This window comes from Oryx dammah, unplaced genomic scaffold (assembly GCF_014754425.2).
Source record: "Oryx dammah isolate SB20612 unplaced genomic scaffold, SCBI_Odam_1.1 HiC_scaffold_29, whole genome shotgun sequence".
NCBI classification, from domain to species: Eukaryota; Metazoa; Chordata; class Mammalia; order Artiodactyla; family Bovidae; genus Oryx; species Oryx dammah.
Genome location: NW_024070213.1, coordinates 84,805,211 through 84,827,239, shown reverse-complemented (window position 1 = coordinate 84,827,239; position 22,029 = coordinate 84,805,211). Strand labels below are relative to the sequence as shown.

Sequence of the window (22,029 nt, the reverse complement as noted above, 5' to 3'; positions counted from 1 at the left end):
GAGCTATGAGGGAAGCCCAAAGCTTGCTTAAGCACTTACTATTTGTCTAACACATAATGATCTTTTCACTATGTTCCTCAAGCTGAGCACCTGGAGTTCAAAGATGGAGCCAGTCATAGCCCCTTGGAAGGTCAGGCCCTTGGCTTTCAGGTAGGTGGATGTTTAGAGGATATCACCCAGAGACAAGCCCATGAGTTCTTCACACCTGGACAGAGAACCCCCCCAAACTAGGCCCGAGTTGCTGTGCCTGCTTGCGTGGCCTATTTTTGAAGCTACGAACAGCTAGCATTACCTGTTCTAAACATCTGGAGTTACCTGCCTCCTTAGTCACCTTGCCTCTGGCTTCTAACAGCAGTCAGGCCCCACCTCCTCCCCGCCTCATTCCGTCTGGGGTCCCTCCCTCCCCTTTTATTCTTTCTGAAAGGATCTGGAGGCACCAGATCCACAAGGTCTGATGTCTTTAAAAGGACCAGGCTGGGCCAGAAGGCTCACTTGGGAACTGCGACCTTCACGTGGACGCTAGTCAAAGTCCACCAGCCATCTCCTTCTGACCCCCGACCGGACGTCATGAGGGCCTGTGTCCCCCTGGCAGTGGCCATGCTCTGCGGGCTGGCCTGGGCCGGTAAGTCACTGCTGCTGGGGATGACAGGGGTCCTGCAGAGAGCTGGGGTACCTGGGAGGGAGAGCGTGAGGGTCGGGAGATAGGGAGGGCCAGCTCTGTCCAAAAGCCTTGGACCCCCTAGACCAGGCCTGGTCTGAGGCAGGAGTTGCCTCTGGAGAAGATGGGCTGTGTGAAGGGAGCTGCAGGACTGATGGGCCAGGGGCACCTTGGAAGATGAGCCCCAAACAACCCTTAGTCCAGCTTGACTTGATTTCACCAAGGTTTTGTTTTCCAAGGCCACCATATGGTGTGAAGCTGGACTGTGACTGGCTGGGTTTGCGTGGCCTGGCCGCCCTTCATCCCTTCCTCTGCCACCTGGGTGAGGGATGAGTTGTATGGGTGGGACTTTTCCCTACGAAGCCTTAGTCGGTGGGCAGGCTCCAGGGGTAGAGCCCCCGACCAGAAAGCAGGCCACGTGGTCAGAGGACTCCGTCTCATCCCTGGTAGAGGACCTAAAGTGGAGAAAGGTCCAGGCCCCCAGGTACTAGTGGTGCAGGGATGGGACCAGTGTTGAGGATGGGAACACGTTCCTGTTCAGCACGGGGCAGGCACTGGTGCTGCCGTGTTAACTGGTGGTTACTGGGTGAGCAGGGAGAGTGCCAAGGGAGGGGGCTGAGCTGAGGGGTGTTGGGGAAGCCTCCTCTGCCCAGAGGAGAAAGAATCCGAGCTTGATACCCATTGCACCCCACCAGGGTGTTCCTACACAGGACTGTCATAAGGATTAAATAAGACAATATATCAGAAGCACCCTACATGGAATGATGTCTCAAAGAATGGGTCTTTGATTATGATTGTGATTATAAATTGTCATTTAGCCACTCAGTCATGCCTGACTCTTTGTGACCTCATGGACTGTAGGCCACCAGGCTCCTCTCTCCATGGGATTTCTCAGGCAAGAATACCGGAGCTGGGTGCTACTTCCTTCTCCAGGGGATCTTCCTGACCCATGGATTGAACCTGAGTCTCCTGCACTGGCAGGCAGATTCTTTACCCCTGAACCACCAGGGAAGCCCGTAATGTAAATAAATATAAAATCATGTATATTTTACCTGTATTATAATATATTAATCATATTAATATGATATAATAAATATTTATTTATGTAAAATAATTTATATAAATACAGAATTTAGTCTTGCAATCATTTCCCATGAGGTTTTGGATAAGGAGACCACCAAAGAAACTAAATGAAAAGACTTTGGAGGGGGAAATCATTTCCAGGCCTCCCCACTTGCTGAGATGGTGTACCTCCACTCCTGCACACAGGGTGGAGCAGCCGGGCCCGGGTGGTACAGAGCCCGTGGTAGAGAGGGAGGGAGGGTGTAGAGCTTCAGGGTTAGTGTGAAGCAGTGGCTGTGGGGTTGGGGCATCCCAGTCTCAGGAGATGAGAGCAACTGCAGACATTCGGTCCCTGGGGGGTATTCCTGAGGGCAGACGCAACAGTGGCTTCAGAAAGGCAAGGTGGAGCCCTTGCCCCGGGGGCTGGTGGTCTGATCCTGCTGCGGGACTGATGGAGAAGTCAGGGTCCAGTGGGTGATGCCTCCTTCTTTCCTAAAGTGGGAGAAAGGGGCTCGGTTGTCTGTCTTCTGCCAACATCTCAGAACTTAGATGTGAGTATGAATAGCATGGGAGCCAGTCTTAGGTCCTCAGTTATTTCAGGTGAATTGAGGCTGGGAGTGAATCATCTTGGTGGGCTAGATCTCCATGGAAACAGCACCTGGGGCCCCCAGAGAAGCACGGATGTAGGATTCCCTAAACATCAGAGGGGCGGAGCACTGTCATACAGGGGACACCCAGGCTCGGGACCAAGTTTCTTGATGGGCAGTACGGATAGGGGGTGGGCATTCTGGCACATTTGAGTTTTGGAGTGTTTAGAGAAATTTAGCATTTCATGTAGGGATTGTTGGCCAGAGGTGGGGGGAGGTGGGTGATAAGCTCTGTGAAGCTTTGTTGATAAGCTCTGTGAAGGTAAAGAAAGGCCAAAGTAGAGTATGAAAAAAAAGAGAGAGAGATGGGCAAGAGGGTTACTGGAGCAGTGATTCAGGTGCCTGGCTGATGAGCGAGGTGTACACAGAGGGTTTGTGTGGATCGGAGCTGCGGGCTGGGAGCACTGGAGTAAGTAGTCACGGTGACTAGTCCCCAGAGGGTCCCGAGAACAGATATAGCAGAGAGGCCTATGAGGAAAAGTCTCTCCCACCCCCTCCCCACCCCCTCACACCCCAAGGTCCTCTTAAAGCAGATGGTCAGGTTTATAGGGAAGTGTAAAGGATCTCTGGCTCGGGGTTTCCAGTGATGGCAAAGCTCTTGAATAGAAATGAAAGGGTTCACTCAGCCAGGGCCAGTGCGGGTGTCCTCCTGAGCTCTACAGAGCTGATCATTCACGTGTAGCCCTTCTCAACTGGCGCCAGCTGCTGGACTGGAGTGAACTCCTTACTTGGACTCTGCTGATCTGGCCCATTTAAGAAGGTTGTCCTGATTTGTCTGAGTTCTCTCCCTTTGGATTCTGGGTGTACTGCCAGGCTAACTGAGCAGGCAGCTGACACAGACTTCCTCCTGGGCTGAAAACTTCTCCTTAAGTTCTTTGCATGTGGGCTCCAAGGGAGCATCACTTAAGATTCAGGGGGTGTTCCCCTGGGCTTGGAGGGACCAGTGGCCTTGACCCGGTCTTCTCTAGGGACGATTCACTGGCTCTGCCTTTCTGGCCACTTTGGAGGCCCTTTATGTGAAGTTGCCTCAGAACCTGGGTTAACCTTGACATGATGTAAAGAACCTCTTTGATGTAAAGAACACAGACCCATAGCGATGATGTCAGCTAGAAACTGTCAGCCCAAGGGATGGCCTGGCTGAATCCCAGGGAGGCAGTCAGCTAGATCAGGCGTGTAGACAGGGAAGACTGCTCCAGCCAGTCTGGACACTTACCACCTTGAAGATGGGCATGGAATGCTGACCGCTTATCTATCTAACACTTACATGGTGCTACTAATGTGTCCTGCAGTGTCTTAGGTGCTTTACAAAAAGTAACTCATTGAATTCTTATGAATATTCTATGAGATGGGCTCCATTATTGTCACACTTTTACAGAGAAGGAACCTGGGGCACAGCAGGTAAAATAACTTGCCCAAGAACACATAGCTAGAAAGCAGCAGAACTAGAATTCCAGCCTCAAGCAGTTTGGTGCCAGAGTCTGGGTTCTTGGCCTCTCTGCTGTGTCATCCTCATTAGAACAGTGTAAACCCTAATCCCAAACCAGTAACCCAGCCCATAGCCCTATCTCCACCTCCACCCTAAGGGATGCTATACCTGTGTGAAACAGCAGCCAGGACCAAACCCCAAATCTTATCTAAGGCAAAATTGGGATTATTTGTCCTCTCCTGGTCTTGACACATTCCTCAACCCTGAATGTGGTTTTAGACCTACTTCTCATTCCTTATCCAGACAGCAATGCAACATTGTTATTTTTACCAGTAATTAACTCAAGCCCAAATCCTATCTATAGCTCTTCATCTAAACCTAACAAGCCCCATGCTGGCTCAAGTTAGGTTTAAGTTTCTTCATTCATACAAATTCCAGTGTTAAATGTGACTCTGACTCTGATCTGACATTCTCTGTAACCCACAGCCTGGCCCTAAACCCAGAACCGGCTAAATCCAAACCTCAGGGACCTCAAGTGGAAACAAAGGCTGTGTTATCACCCTTAAAGCCTAGAGTGGAAGGAAAGAGAGCGTAGCCAGCTTGACCTGGCTCACCCCCCTTCCACTGTCTTTGCTGTGGTGGGCTTTTTTAGCAGTCGTGGTGGGTTTGTACCATTTCTTTCAAAATTTCTTGTTTTATGCCCCTTGTGACCAAAAGCTTGCTTCTGCAAGTCATTTGGCTGGAGCAAGGGATGTGGTCTGTGGTTGCATAACGAATCTTGTTCCAAAGCCCAATTCTCACCCACACCCACCTCAGTCCCCACCCTGAATGAAACTAATCCAAACACATTCCCAAGACTAGAAGAGACAGAAAGCTGTACCAAGTGGGGAAGGGGGTGCAGAGAGAGCAGGCTAAGGGGAGGGAAGAACAAAGAAGCAGAAGATGTAAAAGGGACAGGATGAGAGGCAGGGAATGAGTCATGGGGAGAGGACAGGTGGGGTCGTTAGAACAACCGTGATCCACCGTCCTCAGCGTGACAGGGGAATGACGGTCTCTGGGCCAAGCCCAGCCCACAGACCTCTTTCTTTGGTCTCTCCAAATTTTTTAAAATTGGAAAATTTACATAAAAATGAAGGCTTCTCTTGAAAAAAAAAAAAAACAAAAACAAAAAAACAAAAAACTGGAGGCTCTGGCAACACTCAGCCTGCATCCCAAATGGCGACAATTGGCTGGAGCTGCTAGTGGCTGCCAGTCTCAGGCGGGGCATTGTTTCCGAGTGTCTCACAGTCCCCACCTCTTTCTACTGCCTCCCTGCTCTTGACTCGTTTGTGTTACAGGTCTAGTTCCAATAGGCATCTGAATTTGTGGTCTTGGTCTATATTATGAACCCTGCAGTAGTCAGTGGGTGGTGGGTGATGGCTGGTGGGCAGTGCGGGAGAGGCATGGGAGGCTGTGTGTGTACTTCTCCCTGGCAGCTAGTAATGACCTTTCCTGCTAGGTAAGTCCCTGATCCCTGTCTGTGAACCCTCCTGCAGAGGGTACCGTGATGAGCAGAGTAGAATCCCCAAGGAGCTGAGTCTGTGACCTTTCCTGACCGTAGGCAACAGGGAGTCATGCAAATCTCGCTGTAATGAGAGATTTGACCGGGATGCTGTCTGCCAGTGTGACCGCCGGTGTCCCCGGCACGGGGACTGCTGTGAAGACTATGAGCAGCTGTGTACAGGTGAGCCTCCTTGTGGGGTGAAGGGTCTGGGAGGTACAGCAGGCCAGGCCATGACCACATCTAGCGTGCTTGAGGGACTGCCGGCCAGGATGTCCAACTATCCAGAGCAGGGTTCCAGACTGATCACGGTGCTCAAAGGACCTGAAGAGGATTAGGATGTCCCCAACGTAAGACCCCAACTTAAAATAGAAGTCATTTACCTGGAACATTTGTCTGAACTATTAGTATGAATATCTGGAAAGGAATTGAAAAAAAGTGAAAAGATGAAAATATCATTTTAGCATATATGACATTACCAATTATTATTTGCAAAAGTAAACAAATGGTAGTGAACGTTCCCAACTTGCACGCCACCAGGAAGACCACAGGGTGTCAATGACCATCACAGTTCACACCACTCTTGCTATCACAGGGTTTCCCTGGTGGCTCAGACGGTAAAGAATCTGCTTGCAATATGGAAGCCTCAGGTTTGATCCCTGGGTCGGGAAGATCCCCTGGAGAAGGGAATGGCTACCCATTCCAGTATTCTTGCCTGGAGAATCCCATGGACAGAGGAGCCTGGCAGAATACAATCCATGGGGTCGCAAAGAGTTGGACACAACTGAGCGACTAACACTTTCACTTTTCCTATCACGAGTGAACTGGGTGGCTGCACATCATTCCTAGGCCAAGGGTTAAGCAGGACAAATACCACCCTCAAAGCCAGTTGTTCTGCTGTTCCGACCACCCAGTTTTAAATTTGAAAAACTCATTTTGAATAATTCCCTTATTTTGATGCTTCCCATGTTTTAGACACCTAGGTAAATGGTCTTCTGCTAAGTTTACTGTCCAATCGTATGCCCTGACTCCCAGCTTGGAAAACCTGGTCACTGGAGCTCTGGCCCCTAACGGCCAGCTGCATACCGTTGTGCGTGTTGTGTACTGCACAAGAGCCCCTGATTGAGAAGGCAAGCTGAACCGAAGTTGAATCTGTATCCTTCTCGCTAAGCCACGCGTCTTGGTGAAGAGCTGTGTCTGCTGAGAGATAGGAGTACTTTTTCCTAATCTGCCCGAGTGTGGTCTCCGCTGACCCAGCCATGTGCTGTCAGAGGTGCTTCCAGCCTAAGGAACGCTAATTCGATTTGCACAAAAACGCCAGTGGACTAGCAGTTCAGGTCCAGGCAGCGAAACCCAGGCCCAGAGCTCAGTGCCAGAATCAGACCCAGCCCTTCTCTGCTGCCTTGGGCCTCATTCAGCAGACACAGGGTGGCTTGTTCACATCAGCTTGCCGTGTCAACATTCTCAGCTTAGCAACCATTTCATCCCTGTCACTGATGTGCAACTCAGAGCCCTTTTCCTATAGAAAACATATTATAAATGATGGTTGAGACCCTAGATTAGCTCACAGAAATCTATTCAGCATAAAGTGTGGCTGAGTTAAGAACCCTGTGGATTGTCAGCATTAACACAGGCTGGCAGAAAGCAAGTGATTGGAGAGGTTTGTTGACAGTGAATAACCTGCTCCATGGTTCTGATGGGCTTCCCAGGTGGTGCTAGTGCTAAAGAACCCGCCTGCCAATGTAGGAGACTTTGGAGACGCGGGTTCGATCCCTAAATGGGGAAGATCCCCTGGAGGAGGGTATGGCAACCCACTCCAGGATTCTTGCCTGGAGAATCCCACAGACAGAGGAGCCTGGCAGGCTACAGTCCATGGGGCCACAGAGTTGGACACGATTGAAGCGACTTAGCACACAGACATGGGTCTGACGGTAATAACCCATACCATGTGGTGAACACAATAACAGATTAAGAAGCACTTTGTCATAGTGTTGGCTTTGAGCGGTGGGCAGGGGGTGGAATTTATTCCACTCTGACGAGAGAGGAACTGAGTCCCCAGGTCATGCCTTCCTCTTCCTCCCCACCCCCACTCCATCCTTCTCTGCCTAGAGCCCAGGCTGCAGTCAATCTGCTTGCAGGCAGTGGGGTGGGGCACAGTAGGAATGTGCCTTTCTGAACGCCCTTCCCCCAAATGCAGCCTTTGTGGCCATTGCCAAGAGCAACTGTAAAGAAAGAAGGGAAGTTGGTAACTCAGGAAACAGTTCTTATTCCCTGAGGTCTGGGAGAACTTCACCCTTGACCCTGGGAGTTATTATAGGTAAGGGACGTTCCTAGGTGAGGGCCTTGTCATTTGGGGGATTCAAGCCTATCCATCTATCAATTTATATTAAAGAAAAGTCATACCAACCCCAGAGTTTTCATCCCAGAAGGGACCACTCTTTGTCCCCACTCCCGTTTTTACAGATGAGCACACAGAATACCAGGCTTCCCTGGTGGCTCAGTGGTAAAGAATCTGCCTGCCAATGCAGGAGGTGCGGGTTTGATCCCTGGGTTGGGAAGATTCCCTGGAGAAGAAATGGTAACCCACCTGGAGAACTCTATGGACAGAGGAGCCTGGTGGGCTACAGTCCACGGGGTTGCAAAAGACGACTTTGTGACCGAACAACAACACGGAGTACCAGAAGGGTAAATGGTGAAGAAGGTCATGCCTGGGGATGTTCTTTCATGTTTCAGAATGGTTTTCAATCCCCCTCTGTCTCACATTTTCTATTTTTCTCCTCCTTCACCTGGTACTTGTTTATTGTACCTGAGCCCCTGTTTTGTATTTTTTTCCACTGCACATGCTTGGTTGGGAGGACTGAGAACCAGGGATAAAGAGGAGGGGTCCCTTGGGGATGACTGGTGACTTTACTTCTCTGATCTACAGCTGAAGAGAATCCCATAGAACCAGAGCCATTCCTGGAGCTGGAAGAGGAGACGGAGGGCGCCCCGGCAAGCAGTGAGTCTGCCTCTGCAAAGGGGGCCCTTTGGGAAAGGACAAGGGACACGGGATGGGGCAAGGAGAGGTCAGCCATGTCAACAGCAATAGGCCCAGGCCTAAGCCAGCCAGGACCCCAAATCTAGCACCTGGAGGTGGTGAGGGGCTCACTGGACTCTTGAGGCCTGGGCAGGAGGAAGCCCTGGGGGCCTCAGTGAGCTGGGGGGATAGGCAGGAAAGAGTCTGAAGCTTGCAAGAGGGAGAGGGAGGGTTAAGAGATTTTATTTTTAGAGAGGGAAGATTATAAAAACAACAGGCCAGAAAGGAGAGTTCAGCATCAGAAAGGACTTCCTGACTGTGAAGGGTGTGCACCAATTAAGCTTGTTTGTTTTCCTTCCCTGGAGTTCTTTAATAGGAAGCAGGAGAGCGAGGCTGGTAGGGGGTGGGGATTGGAGGGCTGGCAGTGGGCTGGGGGAGGGGGCCTGGCCTGGCCGCTGACACGACAGAGCGACCCCTAGCGGTCTGGTCAGGACACACCTCCTCTGTCTTCTCAGGCTTGTACTTGGCACCCAACTCCTGCCAGGGCCGCTGCCTGGAGGCCTTCGACAAGCACCACCCATGCCACTGTAATGCCCGCTGCCCAGAGTTTGGAAACTGCTGCGAGGATTTTGAGAGCCTGTGTGGCCATGGTCAGTCTCCCGCTCCCTTCAGCATAGCCCTGGAGGCAGGGGGACTCTCTAGAGCAATGGTTCTCCAAGCGTGGCCCCTGGACCAGTAGCAGGAGCATAATCTGGGCATTTATTAGAAGTGGAAGCTCTACAGGGCTCAGCCCGGATCCACAGAATCAGAAACTCTGGGGTGGGGCCCACTGATATGTTTTCACAAACTCTCCAAATGATCCTGATGCTTGCCAAAGTGCAAAAACCTTCCTAGTGGCAGGGGACCATGTGGGTATTTTATGCCAAGTGTAAAGATCCTTTAGGCTCTCAGGGCTTCCCTGGGTGGCTCAGACGGTTAAGAATCTGCCTGCAATGCAGGAGCCCTGGGTTCGATCCCTGGGTTGGGAATGTCCTCTGGAGAAGAAATGGCTACCCACTCCAGTACTCTTGCCTGGAGAGTTCCACGGACAGAGGAGCCTGGTGAGCTACAGTCCATGGGGTCACAAAGAGTTGGACGCGACTGCGGGACTAACAGGCTCTAGGCCACTGCCCTGCAGTCACTAGGGTGCCTGACTGCAGCCCCCTCCCCTGATGCTGGCTTCTGGAAGGTACCTGAGAGGGGATGTTCGCAGATAGCTACCTGCCTCCTGGCCTCCATTGAGCTCTGAGATACCCCTCCCCCAATTCCTCTCAGAGGGCTTCTCCCACCGCAGCAATGCCATAACCAAGGAAGAACTGCAGAGTGTCTCTGAGAAGATCTACAGGGCAGACACCAACAAAGCCCGGAAGGAAGACATCGTTCTCAACAGCCAAAACTGCATCTTGCCCTCAGAGACCAGAGACCAAGTAGACCGCTGCCCAGAGCCGTGAGTTCCCTGAACGCCTCTTCCAGCAAAGTCTCTCCCCGAGTTTTGCCTCCTTTGGTGCTCTTTTCTCCTAAGGCAGGTAGGATCGAAGGCAGAGGGGAAACTGGTTCTCTGGAGACATATAAAGCCGCCCTGAGGGCCTGTGGGCATCCATGTGGGAGGGTTTCTGAGCTTTCCCAGGTGGCACTAGTGCTAAAGAGCCTGTCTGCCAGTGCGGGAGACTTAAGAGATGTGGGTTCGATCCCTGGGTTGGGAAGATCCCCTGGAGAAGGAAGTGGCAACCCACTCCAGTATTCTTGCTTGGAGAATCCCATGGACAGAGGAGCCTGGCAGGCTACAGTCCATGGGGTTGCAAAGAGTCAGACATGATAGAAGCAACTTAGCATGGACGGACTGGCTGAGAATAAAACTGACCTTCCAAGAGATGAAGTGGAGAAAAGAGTGACCTCATGCATTGTCCCCAAGAGTATCTGAGGGCCCCACTCTGCCTCTGCAGCCAGTCCTCACATGCTTGCCCTGCATCTGGACATTCTGGAGTGTTTCTGCTCCATGTCCAGGCCTCTCACTGGGCCTCACTCTACCTCCCCAAGGCTCTTCACATATGTCAATGAGAAGCTCTTCTCTAAGCCGACCTACGCCGCCTTCATCAACCTCCTCAACAACTACCAGCGGGCCACGGGCCGTGGGGAGCACTTCACAGCCCAGGAGCTGGCTGAGCAGGACACCTTCCTCAGAGAGATCATGAAGACGGCTGTCATGAAGGAACTCTACGGCTTCCTCCACCAGCAGAGTGAGTGAGGTGGTGAGGCCTCCCCCCAGGCCCGCGAGGGAGGTCATGCTGAGGACTCAGGGTGCGCCTGCCTGCTGGGGACGGGGCTCCCTGATGGGCAGGTTAGGAGAGCAGGTGAGGATTTAGGTGGAGGCCAGTGTACACCTGGGAGGAGGCAAGGAGGGGGCCAGAGAGAGGAGCCCACGGCCTCCAGCAGTAGCTGAAGAACCCTCTGCCTGGCTTGGGAGTCATCCTGTCTTTTAACTTAATCTCAGCACCAGGGGGCTTCCCTGGTGGCTCAGACGGTAAAGAATCTGCCTGCAATGCAGGAAACGATTCTATCCCTAGGTCGGGAAGAACCCCTGGAGAAGGGAATGGCAAGCCACTCCAGTATTCTTGCCTGGAGAATCCCATGGACAGAGGGACCTGGTGGGCTACAGTCCATAGGGCGGCAAAGAGTGGACGTGACTGAGCGGTTAACACTTTCACTTTCTTTCAGCCACCTCGTTTATCCTCATGCGTATGTCAGTCTCAGGGTTCACTGCAGGCTGTGAGTCACCCCCCACCCCGCCCCCTCAGTGGACCCCAGGCTCAGCACCATTTTCCAGGCAGGAAGAGTCCCTGTCCCTGCTCCCTTCTCAGGCAATAAGTCCAGGAAGGAGGCCAGCCCACTTCACTTTTTTTTTTTTTTTGCTGGGGAAGCAGCAACAGAAAATCAACAAAGGTTCAGAGCAGGAAGTTTTACCGGGAAGGGTTCTGGCTGGAACGGTTCCAATAGAGATACATTCGAATCAGACCAAAAATGGCTTGGGCCTCAGGGCTTCTTGGCACGGGGTGTGTTTGTTAGCGTCCTCTGAATTCCTTCCCTGAACTCCAGGCAGCCGGGCCTGGCCTGGGGGCGGCTCCAGCCAGGTCGCCGCTTGCTGGCCGGCGGGGGATGGCCTCTGCTCAGACACCGCATTCCATCCTTGGGTGGCCTGGTTAAGTTAGTAACTTTGTTTAGGTAAAGCCAGTGACACACAAGCACGAGGGCGTGATCCTGCAATGCCCCCTGGTGTCCTCTTTGTGGTAAATACGCGAGAGGATTTTGGAGGTGGAGACAGCGCTACTGCAGGCTCTTCGACTACTCACCCAGTCTTCCCTTCTCTCCCTATCCAAATCCCACTTCTTCAGGTTCTAGCTCACATTCTACCTCGTTATGAAGCTGCACTCACCACAGCTTGCGGCAAGGGTTTGGACTCTGTCTTAAAATACCCTTGGAGCAGAGAGACTTGCTTTCACTTGTTAATGAAGCAAGTGACCCCGGGCCCTTTGACCCTTGGACCCTGTCGGAGCCTTGTCTGTGCAGTGGGATCTTGGGAAACTGATGCACGGAAAGTGCTCCGTGAAAAGCAGTCGTCATTCAGACTGTGAAGCTGTTCTCTGTTACATCGTATATTTTTATTTTTTTAAACTAATTTTTATTGGAGTATAGTTGCTTTCTAATGTAGTGTTAGTTTCTACTGTACAGCAAAGTGAATCAGCTATATGGTATGTCATGTATCTTTAGTCTTGTTTTCCAACTATGTTTTAAGTCCTTGAAAGGAGGGAATAGTCTGGAACATCTTCTATGTCCCCTCTCACAATTCTAGGCAGTAAACTGTTGGTATTTGCTGGCTCCCTAATTCAGATCCCCAGCCCTGACCTTTCCTTTGGGTCTCACTGGCCTTTCTGACATCTCCACCTGCCTAACTGGCATCTACTCAGAGCTTAGTGTAAAGAGAACTCACAGTTCCTGCCTCTTCCTCCAGACAGACCCGCTCCTTTCCCAGTCTTCCCCATCTCATTAATAGTTCCATAATTCATCCTTTTGCCTGTGCCCAAAGCCCAGGAGTTATATTTGATTCTTCTCTTTATGTCACCACTCTCCACCCCCATTTCCTCCACCAGGAATTGTTGTTGTTTTTCAGTTGCTAAGTCCTGTCCGACTATGTGATCCTATGAACTGCAGTACACCAGGCTTCCCTATCCTTCACCATCTCCTGGAGTTTGCTTAGCTCATGCCCACTGAGCCAGTGATGCCATCCAACCATCTCATCTGCTGCCTCCTTCTCCTGCCCTCGACCTTTCCCAGCATCAGGGTCTTTTCCAGTGAGCCAGCTCTTCATATCAAGTGGCCAAATTATTGGGGCTTCAGCATCAGTCCTTCCAATGGATATTCAGGGTTGACTTCCTTTAGGATTGACTGGTTTGATCTCCTTGCAGTCCAAGGGACTCTCAAAAGTCTTCTCCAGCACCACAATTCAAAGGCATCAATTCTCTGGTGCTCAGCCTTCTTTATGGTCCAGCTCTCACTTCCGTACATGACTACTGGAAAAGCCACAGCTTTGACTATATGGACTTTTGTTGGCAAAGTGATGTCTCTGCTTTTTAATATGTTGTCTAGATTTGTCATAACTTTTCTTTCAAGGAGTAAGCATCTTTTAATTTCATGGCTGTAGTCACTGTCAGCAGTGATTTTGGAGTCCAAGCCTGATACCACTCTGACATGAAGAATCAATGTGAGAATTGAAAGCAGTTAAAACAGTGCCAGGAGAAGGCAATGGCACCCCACTCCAGTACTCTTGCCTGGAGAATCCCTTGGACAGAGGAGCCTGGTGGACTGCAGTCCGTGGGGTCACAAAGAGTTGGACACGACTGAGCGACTTCACTTTTATTTTTTACTTTCATGCATTGGAGAAGGAAATGGCAACTCACTCCAGTGTTCTTGCTTAGAGAATCCCAGGGACGGAGGAGCCTGGTGGGCTGCTGTCTATGGGGCTGCACAGAGTCGGACATGAGTGAAGCGACTTAGCAGCAGCAGCAGCAAAGCAGTGCCAGGCACATAGAACATAGTAACTCTAAAATACTTTTGTTATTATTACTGTTTGATCAAGCTCCAACCCTTGTATGCTGACTTCTGACTGCCTCTCAGACCTCCTCTCCCACCACTCTCCCCTCTTGCTCACTGTGCTTCCCCACGTAGACTGTTAGCTCTTTGAATACCAAGTTCAAGGCATCCTGGAGCCTTTGCACCTGCTGTTTCTTCTACGTGTAAGCATGTTTCTCCCAGGTCTTTGTATAGCTGACTCCTTATCCTTCGGATCTCTAATTAGTGCCTTCTCAGAGAGGCGTTTCTGGCTTTCTAGAAGAGCGCTCCATCCCCACCTCCAGTCATCATGGGATAATCTCCTTTATTCTCTTCATAGCACTTATCTGAAATCATCCTGTTTATTTGTTTATCATTTGTTTCCTCCTCTGGAATGTAAACTATGAAGTCAGGGATCTTGTCCTTGTGATTCCCTGCTGAATCCTCAGCCTTCAGATCTGGGCCTGGCACAAGACAGGTGCCCCAAAGATAATTGCTAAACAAACAACTGACTACATTTGTTGGCTGAACCACCTGCCTCCTGTCGAGTTGGGACAGATGGCCCTTCCTTGCTTGCTTGCTTCCCAGGACCTGGCCCCGCCTTCCCCTCTCCTAAGTCCTCTGTGCTCCTCTCCCCAGACCGCTACAGCTCGGAACAGGAGTTCGTCAGAGACCTAAAAAACATGTGGTTTGGGCTGTATTCCAGAAGCAAAGAAGAGAGGGACTCAAGTGGCTTTGAGCACGTCTTCTCAGGTGGGATCACTCTGCTTGGGAAGAAAGAGGTGGAGGGATGAAGAGAGCCGCTTCCCTCAGGCATGGGGGAGCGTCCACGCTGAAGAATCAGCAGCCATACCAGCTCGCAGGCCAAGAGGGAGGGGACTGAGGAGCCATTCTTGAAAACTGGTTTCTTCTGGAGTATCTGAGGGAGAAAGAAGCCCAGATCCTGGGGCTCCCAATGAGCACACATAGGAAGGGAGACGCCTTTGAGGCCATGGTTGTCTACCTCTCAGTGGTCCTCTGCTTCCAGTGCTTGGCTGGCTGCTTCCCAAGAAGACCACGTTCTTTTCCTGCACTGCCACACCCCGCCAAGCTCCCACCAAAACTGGCCTGTTCCTAGGGAAATGGCTAGAGGATCTTAGATTGGTCCAGGGTCAGCCAGGGGAAGAAACTGTCCCGAGGGCTTGAGCTGAAATGATGGTTGGGGTAGGGGGAAGCTTCCAGAGCTGAGAATTAGGGATGTGAGGGTCGCCAGGAAGTTGGGGTGGACATTCTAGGAGTCAGAGACTAGAGAAGGGGGACAGCCTTGGCATGGGAGTAGGGAAAGAGGTTGGAGGGAAGGCCCAGATCACCCACCCTGATCTCTTTATAATAGGTGAAGTCAAAAAAGGCAAGGTCACTGGCTTCCATAACTGGATCCGTTTCTACATGCAAGAGAAGGAGGGCCTGGTGGACTATTACAGTCACATCTATGATGGGCCTGTGAGTACTGATGCTGACCTCACAGGCTGGAAAAGCCTTGTTAGCACCCAGACTTTCTGTCCTCATTCTGCATTCTGAACAGGCAGGCTTGTCTCTCACCCTGACCCTCTTGGCAGCCCATCTGGGATTGTGTATATGACTTTCCTATTTGCTGGAAAGTAGGTTTATCCAGCCAGCATGCTTCCAAACAGTGAGGGCTCCCGAGGCGCAGGGGGCAGGAGGAGACAGAGGGCATCCTCTGTGGATGGGAGAGTGTAGGAGGGGAGGATTCTCAGAGAGGAAAATCAAAGATATGCAGTTACCAGCTGCCTGAATTTCCTTAGAATGTGGAGTCAGCTGAAGTTTCAGTCTGGCTAGTCTGAGTTAAATTTCTTATATTTTTATAAACCTTTGCTGCCCTAAGTCTGGAAACAATTTGGGGACACTAAACTGTCTTCCTCTTCCATGTGTGAAGTCTACTGGGAACAGTTATGTCCCTGTTCCCCTGGCATTGGGCACATAGATTCTGACTCTGGCCTTCCTGGGGGAAGTGAGATGGTGGTTCCAGACAGAGGGTCTGAGCAGAACTCAGACACCTTAGCAGGCAGGCTGCTTCCTCTGTTGATTTAGAGAATCCACTCTCCCCAGAAAGCTCACATGGGCCCCCATGGGCCCCCGAAACATCCTGGCCACCCCTGTCTCTGACTGTGTTGGGGCACTCACCAGACCCTGTTTGCCATCCTTCTCTCTGCAGTGGGATTCTTACCCCGACGTGCTGGCCATGCAGTTCAACTGGGATGGGTACTACAAGGAAGTGGGCTCAGCTTTCATTGGCAGCAGCCCTGAGTTTGAGATGGCGCTCTACTCCCTGTGCTTCATCGCCAGGCCAGGCAAAGTGTAAGTCCTGGTGGCCCAGGATGGTGTGGGCAAATCACTGCTCTGGGGCTCAGTTTTCTCTCTTGGATTGTGAAGCTGTTGATGAGGTCAGTCACATGGCTGCCAACCTTCATCCCAGCAACAGATCTATGTCCCCTCCTTCACCAAGTGCACTCTTATGCAGGAGCTTAATGTATCAAACAGTTAGACATGGAACTGCCCTGGGGCTGCAAGCCTCTCTAGACTCTTCGCAAGTACTAGTGGTAAAGAACCCACCTGCCAATGTAGGTGACCTGGGTTCGATGTCTGGGTTGGGAAGCTCCCCTGGAGAAGCGCATGACAGCCCACTCCAGTATTCCTGCCTGGAGAATCCCATGGACAGAGGAGCCTGGTTGGCTACCGTCCATAGGACTGCAAAGAGTCAGACATGACTAAAGTGACGGAACATGCAGGGAAGCCTCCCTATGTGGCCCCTGAGGCTGCTTGGGGGACCCTGGAGCCCCAGAGAGCACAGCTGGAAACCAAGGGTCTCGTCTTCTCTAACATCTGAGGACTCTGGGTCCAACCACTTCTGAAACCCTAAGCAAACATTTCATTTCTGGGGGTTGCAGCTCTAGAGTTGGATTTGAGAATATTCCTCTAGGAAAGATGAGAAGCAGTATTCTTTAAGAAGATAGAAAATAAGACAGATTTTGAAAGGGCGCTCTGCATGTGGGGAGCTGGAGGCAGTGGCTGAAGCAAGCTGTGGCAGCTCCCCTAAAGGGTAAGACAAGGTAGAGCCGTTCTGCATGGGCTAAACTCAGTCCTTCCAGCCTGGAGATGAAGGTGGAGTGAAGCAAGTCCCTATTATTTGGTGATCTCTCCCCACAGGTGCCAGTTGAGCCTGGGTGGACATCCCCTGGCCATCCAGACCTATACCTGGAACAAGTCAACCTATGGAAATGGCAAGAAGTACATCGCAACAGCCTATGTGGTGTCCTCCGCTCATTAGAGTTTCCAGCCAGAAAGGCAGATGAGGGCAGTGGGAGGTCTTGTAGGACTGAGATGCTATTTTCTCTGCACTGGAGGCTATGGAATTAGAGGAGACTGGAAGGAATTCCCCAATCCAGAAACGTTCCTATGGGAAAGAAGGAAACTATACAAGTTAGAAAAACAGTCAAATCTTTGTCCTCCAGCACTTTGGAAATAGAAGGTTGGGACCCTCCATAGCTCTTTGCCCTGAAGGGAGATGGAACCATGAAGAAGGCTCTCCAGGCCTGTTTCCTTTCAATGCAAAGTGAAGCGGTTTGCTCCACTTCCTCTTCTGGGGGTTGGTAAGAAGGCAAACCTGATGCTATTTTTACTGTGAAGATGTTTTCAAATTGTTCTTAGGAAGAACGGCTGATAGAAATCCCAGATTACCATAATGGCTGTGTACACAGCGCTGCAAACTGTAATCACCCCTGTACTGGGTCTTCAAAGAAATCAGGCCATGGAGATCAAGGGCCGGTGTTCGGTCTTTCCTTGCAGAACAGGGTCTGTGAGAGGGTAAGGGCTGATGCAGTGAGTAGGCTGGAGAGGGAGTAGACTCCTCCAGGCCTGATTTTTTTTTTTTTTTGCAGCTAGGTAACTGCATCAAGAAACTTCCTATTTGTAGATATTAAGTGCAGTTACAGAACTGAATTTTGATCCCAAAGAGTTTTTAGAAGAGTTTCCCTCATAGGAGGAAGATTCTACATCAGAAGAAGAAAGGAATCTATAGTTTGGTATCGCTAACATAATTATAAGTCTCATTCAGCAGCCAAAATTTGCATAAGCTCCAAAATGGAAGACAGGGAAACTGGGGCTCCCTATTTCATCCTCAATCATGCATTTCTCCTCTACCCGCACTGGGGACCAAATGCTGTCCCACAGAGTGAGGCTTTAGAGTCTTGCGTCTTCAATTAAAGTCATTTAAGAAAACTTGAAATCTGTCTCGTCTTTGTACATGGCCCTCTTGAACTGCTTCGGGAAAGAGTGTCAAAGAAGAAATAAGTGAAGATAAAACTTTTATTTTATGATTCTTAAATGATCTAACAGGTAACAGTTTATTCAAGATAATAATAGCAACAATGTATTCGATTATATAAACTTATCTGTGACAGGTAAAAGGGACAGAGGAAGGAATTATTTTGTCATTATAAAGTACTCACACTATCCATGTAGTGGCACAGTGTTATTTGAAAGTGGGCATGGATTAGTTGTAAATGTGTATCGCAAACTATGGCAACCACTATAGAAGTTAAAAATATGTATAACTGACATGCTGAGAAAGGAGAGAAAATAAAATCATATAAAATACTCAAAGCATAAAAGGCAGGAAGAGTAGAAGACATAATTAGGAACAAAGAACAAGGGCAACAAACAGAAGACTGTAATGAATATGGGAGACATTAATCCAGCTATGTCAGTAATCACTTTGAACGTCAGCGTCCTACATGTACTAATTAAAAAACAGAGACTGTCTGGGTGAATCAAAACCTGAGACCTAACTATGTCATCTACAGGAAATCCACTTTAAAATGGATAAAGAAAAATATACCATGATAATACTAATCAAAAGAAAGATCAAACCTGTACACCCTCAATTGGAAGTGCAGCATTTTAACCACTGGATTGCCAGGGAAGTCACTGTAATGCTTTTTTAGATATAACAGCAAAAGCACAATCCATGAAAGGAAAAACTGATAACCTATACTTCATTAACAATAAAAACTTAAAATAAAACCTGCATGATCAGGACTTCTCTAGTGGTCCATTGGCTAAGACTCCTCGCTCCCAGTGCAGGGCCCTGGGTTTAATCCCTGGCCTGGCAACCAGATCCCACATGCTGCAACTAAGAGTTTGGACACCACAACTAAAGACCCCGCATGCTGCAACTAAGATCTGGCACAGTCAAATAAATAAATTAAAAAACAAAACAGTATGATAATCTCTATAGATGCAGAAAAATCTTTTGATAAAATTCAATATCCATTTATGACAAAAACTCTCCAGAAAGTGGGCATAGAGTGAACATACCTCAGCATAAAAAAAGTCCATCTATTACAAACCCATAGCTAATATCATACTCAGTGGTAAACAGCTGAAAACATTCCCTCTAAGATCAGGAATAATACAAGGATGTCCATTCTTGCCACTTTTATTTAACATAGTTTTGGAAGTCCTAGTTATAGCAATCAGAGAAGAAAAGAAAATTAAAGGAATCCAAATTGGAAGCAAGAAGTAAAACTGTTCACCATTTGCAGATGAGATGATATGACAACATAGAAAATCCTAAAGATGCCACTAGAAAACTATTAGAGCTCATCAATGAACTTGGTAAAGCTTCAGGTTAGAATTTAATACACAGAAATCTGTTGCATTTCTATAAACTAACAACAAACAATTAGAGAGAGAAATCAGGGAAACAATCCCATTTACTATCACATCAAAAAGAATAAAATACCTAGTAATAAACCAACCTAAGGAGACAAACGGAGAAGGCAATGGCAACCCACTCCAGTACTCTTGCCTGGAAAATCCTATGGATGGAGGACCCCGGTGGGCTGCAGTCCATGGGTTCGCTAAGAGTCGGACACGGCTGAGCGACTTCACTTTCACTTCTCACTTTCATGCATTGGAGAGGAAATGGCAATCCACTCCAGTATTCTTGCCTGGAGAATCCCAGGGACGGGGGAGCCTGGTGGGCTGCCGTCTATGGGGTCGCACAGAGTCAGACACAACTGAAGTGACTTAGCAGCAGCAGCAGCAACAAGGAGACAAAAGACCTGTACTCTGAAAACTGTAAGATGAAATAAATTTAAGACAACACGAGTGGAAAGATATATCATGTTCTTAGATCAAAAGAATTAGTATTGTTAAAATGACCATACTACTCAAGACAACGTACAGATTCAGTGCAATCCCTATCAAATTACCAATGGTATTTTTTCACAGAACTGGAATAAAATGTTTTAAAATTTGTATGGAAATACAAAAGACCCCAAATAGCCAAAAAAATCTTGAGAAAAAAGAATTGAACTGGAGGAAACATGCTTCTTCAGACGATACTCTAACAGTATAGTAGTCAGAACAGTATGGTACTGGCACAAAAATAGATCACAAAAACATAGATCAATGGGACAGGATAGAAAGGCCAGAAACAACCCACACACTTATGTGCAATTAATCTATGATAAAGGAGGCAAAATATAAAATGGAGAAAAGACAATCTCTTCAATAAGTGTTGTTGGGGAAAAACTGGATAGCTACACATAAAAGAATGGAATTAAACATTCTTTAATGCCATATAAAAAATAAACTCAACATGGATTAAATGGAAGACTTGCTACTATAAAATGCCTAAAGGAAAACATAGGAAGAACACTCTTTGACATAAACTGCAGAAATATTTTTTCAGATCCACTTCCTAGAGTCATGGAAACAAAAGCAACAATAAACAAATGGGACCTAATTAAACTTAAATGCTTCTGCACAGCAAAGTAAACCATAAACAAAACAAACAGACAGCCCACAGAATGGGAGAAAAATATTTGCAAATGATGTTACTGACATGGGATTAATTTCCAGAACATATAAGTAGCCCAATAGAAAAACCAAAAACCAAAACCAAAAGCTCAACATAAAAAAACCCCCCAAACCCCAATCCAATCCAAAAGATGGGTTGAAGACCTAAATAAACATTTCTTCAAAGAAGACATACTGGATGGCCAGGAGGCACATGAAAAGATGCTCAACATCACTAATTATTAGACAAATGCAAATTAAAACCACAATGAGGTATCACTTCACACCAGTGAGGCCATTGTCAAAAAGTCAATAAATAATAAATGGTGGAAAGGGTGTGGAGAAAAGGAAACCCTTTACACTGATGGTAGAAATGTTAACTGGTGCAGCCACTATGGAGAAGAGTATGGAGGTTTGTTAAGAAACTAAAAATAGAACTACCATATGATCCAGCAATCCTAATTCTGGGCATATACCTGGAAAAGACAAACATTCTAATTTGAAAAAATGAACCTCAATGTTAGCACTATTTACAATAGCCAAGACATGGAATCAACCTATGTGTCCATCAACAGATGAATGGATAAAGAAGGTGTGATACACACACACACACACACACACACACACATACACACACAGAGGAATATTACTCACTCATAAAGAAGAATGAAATAATGACATCTGCAGCAACACAGAGGGACCTAAAAACTATCAATCTAAGTAAAGTAAGTCAGACAGTGACAAAAATCATATTATCACTTATATCTGGAATCTAAAAACAGATGCAAATGAACTAACTTACAAAACAGCAGCCCACTCACCGTCTTTTTGTCTGTTTCTAGTCTGACATAGAAAACAAACATGGTTACCAAGGGGGGAAGTGAGGGAGGAGGGATAAATTGAGAATTTAGACTCTATTGTGTAGCACAGAGGACTGTATTCAGTATCCTGTATTAACCTATAAAGGAAAAGAATCTGAAAAAGAACATATATGTGTGTCTATATACGTATAAAAACTGAATCACTTTGCTGTACATTTGAAACATTGTAAATCAACTACACTTCCATTAAAAATAAAAACTGCTTTGGGAAAGACAGTATCAAGGGACTCAGCAGACAAGTCACAGATGGGGAGAAAATATTTGCAAAAGACACATTTGATAAAGACTGTTATCCAAAACATGAAAAGAACTCTTGAAACTCCACAAAAAGTCAACAACCAATTAAAGAATGGGACATTAACAGACATCAACCATCAATAGGCTAAAGAAGATATATAGATGGCAAATAAGCATATAAAAAGATTCTCCACCTCAAATGATAGTCAGTTCAGTTCAGTCGCTCAGTCGTGTCCAACTCTTTGCGACCCCATGAATTGAAGCACACCAGGCCTCCCTGTCCATCACCAACTCCTGGAGTTTACTCAAACTCATGTCCATCGAGTCGGTGATGCCATCCAGCCATCTCATTCTCTGTCGTCCCCTTCTCCGCCTGCCCCGAATCCCTCCCAGCATCAGAGTCTTTTCCAATGAGTCAATTCTTTACATGAGGTGGCCAAAGTACTGGAGTTTCAGCTTCAACATCAGTCCTTCCAATGAACACCCAGGACTGATCTCATTTAGGGTGGATTGGTTGGATCTCCTTGCAGTCCAAGGGACTCTCAAGAGTCTTCTCCAA

The 22,029-nt window shown here is 48.3% G+C and overlaps 1 protein-coding gene across 2 annotated transcripts; it reads left to right on the top strand.

The window, feature by feature from the left end:
• The first annotated feature begins 492 nt into the window (after nt 1–492).
• On the top strand, nt 493–17,773 carry LOC120858459 (poly(U)-specific endoribonuclease-like). 2 transcript variants are annotated; one of them, XM_040234525.1, is made up of 10 exons: nt 493–622; nt 5,394–5,516; nt 8,260–8,331; nt 8,865–8,999; nt 9,664–9,835; nt 10,426–10,625; nt 14,131–14,244; nt 14,864–14,970; nt 15,704–15,846; nt 16,696–17,773. In XM_040234525.1, exons 1-10 carry the CDS (start codon nt 568–570, stop codon nt 16,814–16,816), a joined length of 1,242 nt encoding a protein of 413 aa, XP_040090459.1. In that variant the 5' UTR covers nt 493–567; the 3' UTR covers nt 16,817–17,773. The 2 variants fall into 2 exon arrangements, with proteins under 2 accessions (XP_040090459.1, XP_040090460.1); XM_040234526.1 differs by lacking the exon at nt 5,394–5,516.
• The last annotated feature ends 4,256 nt before the right edge of the window (nt 17,774–22,029 follow it).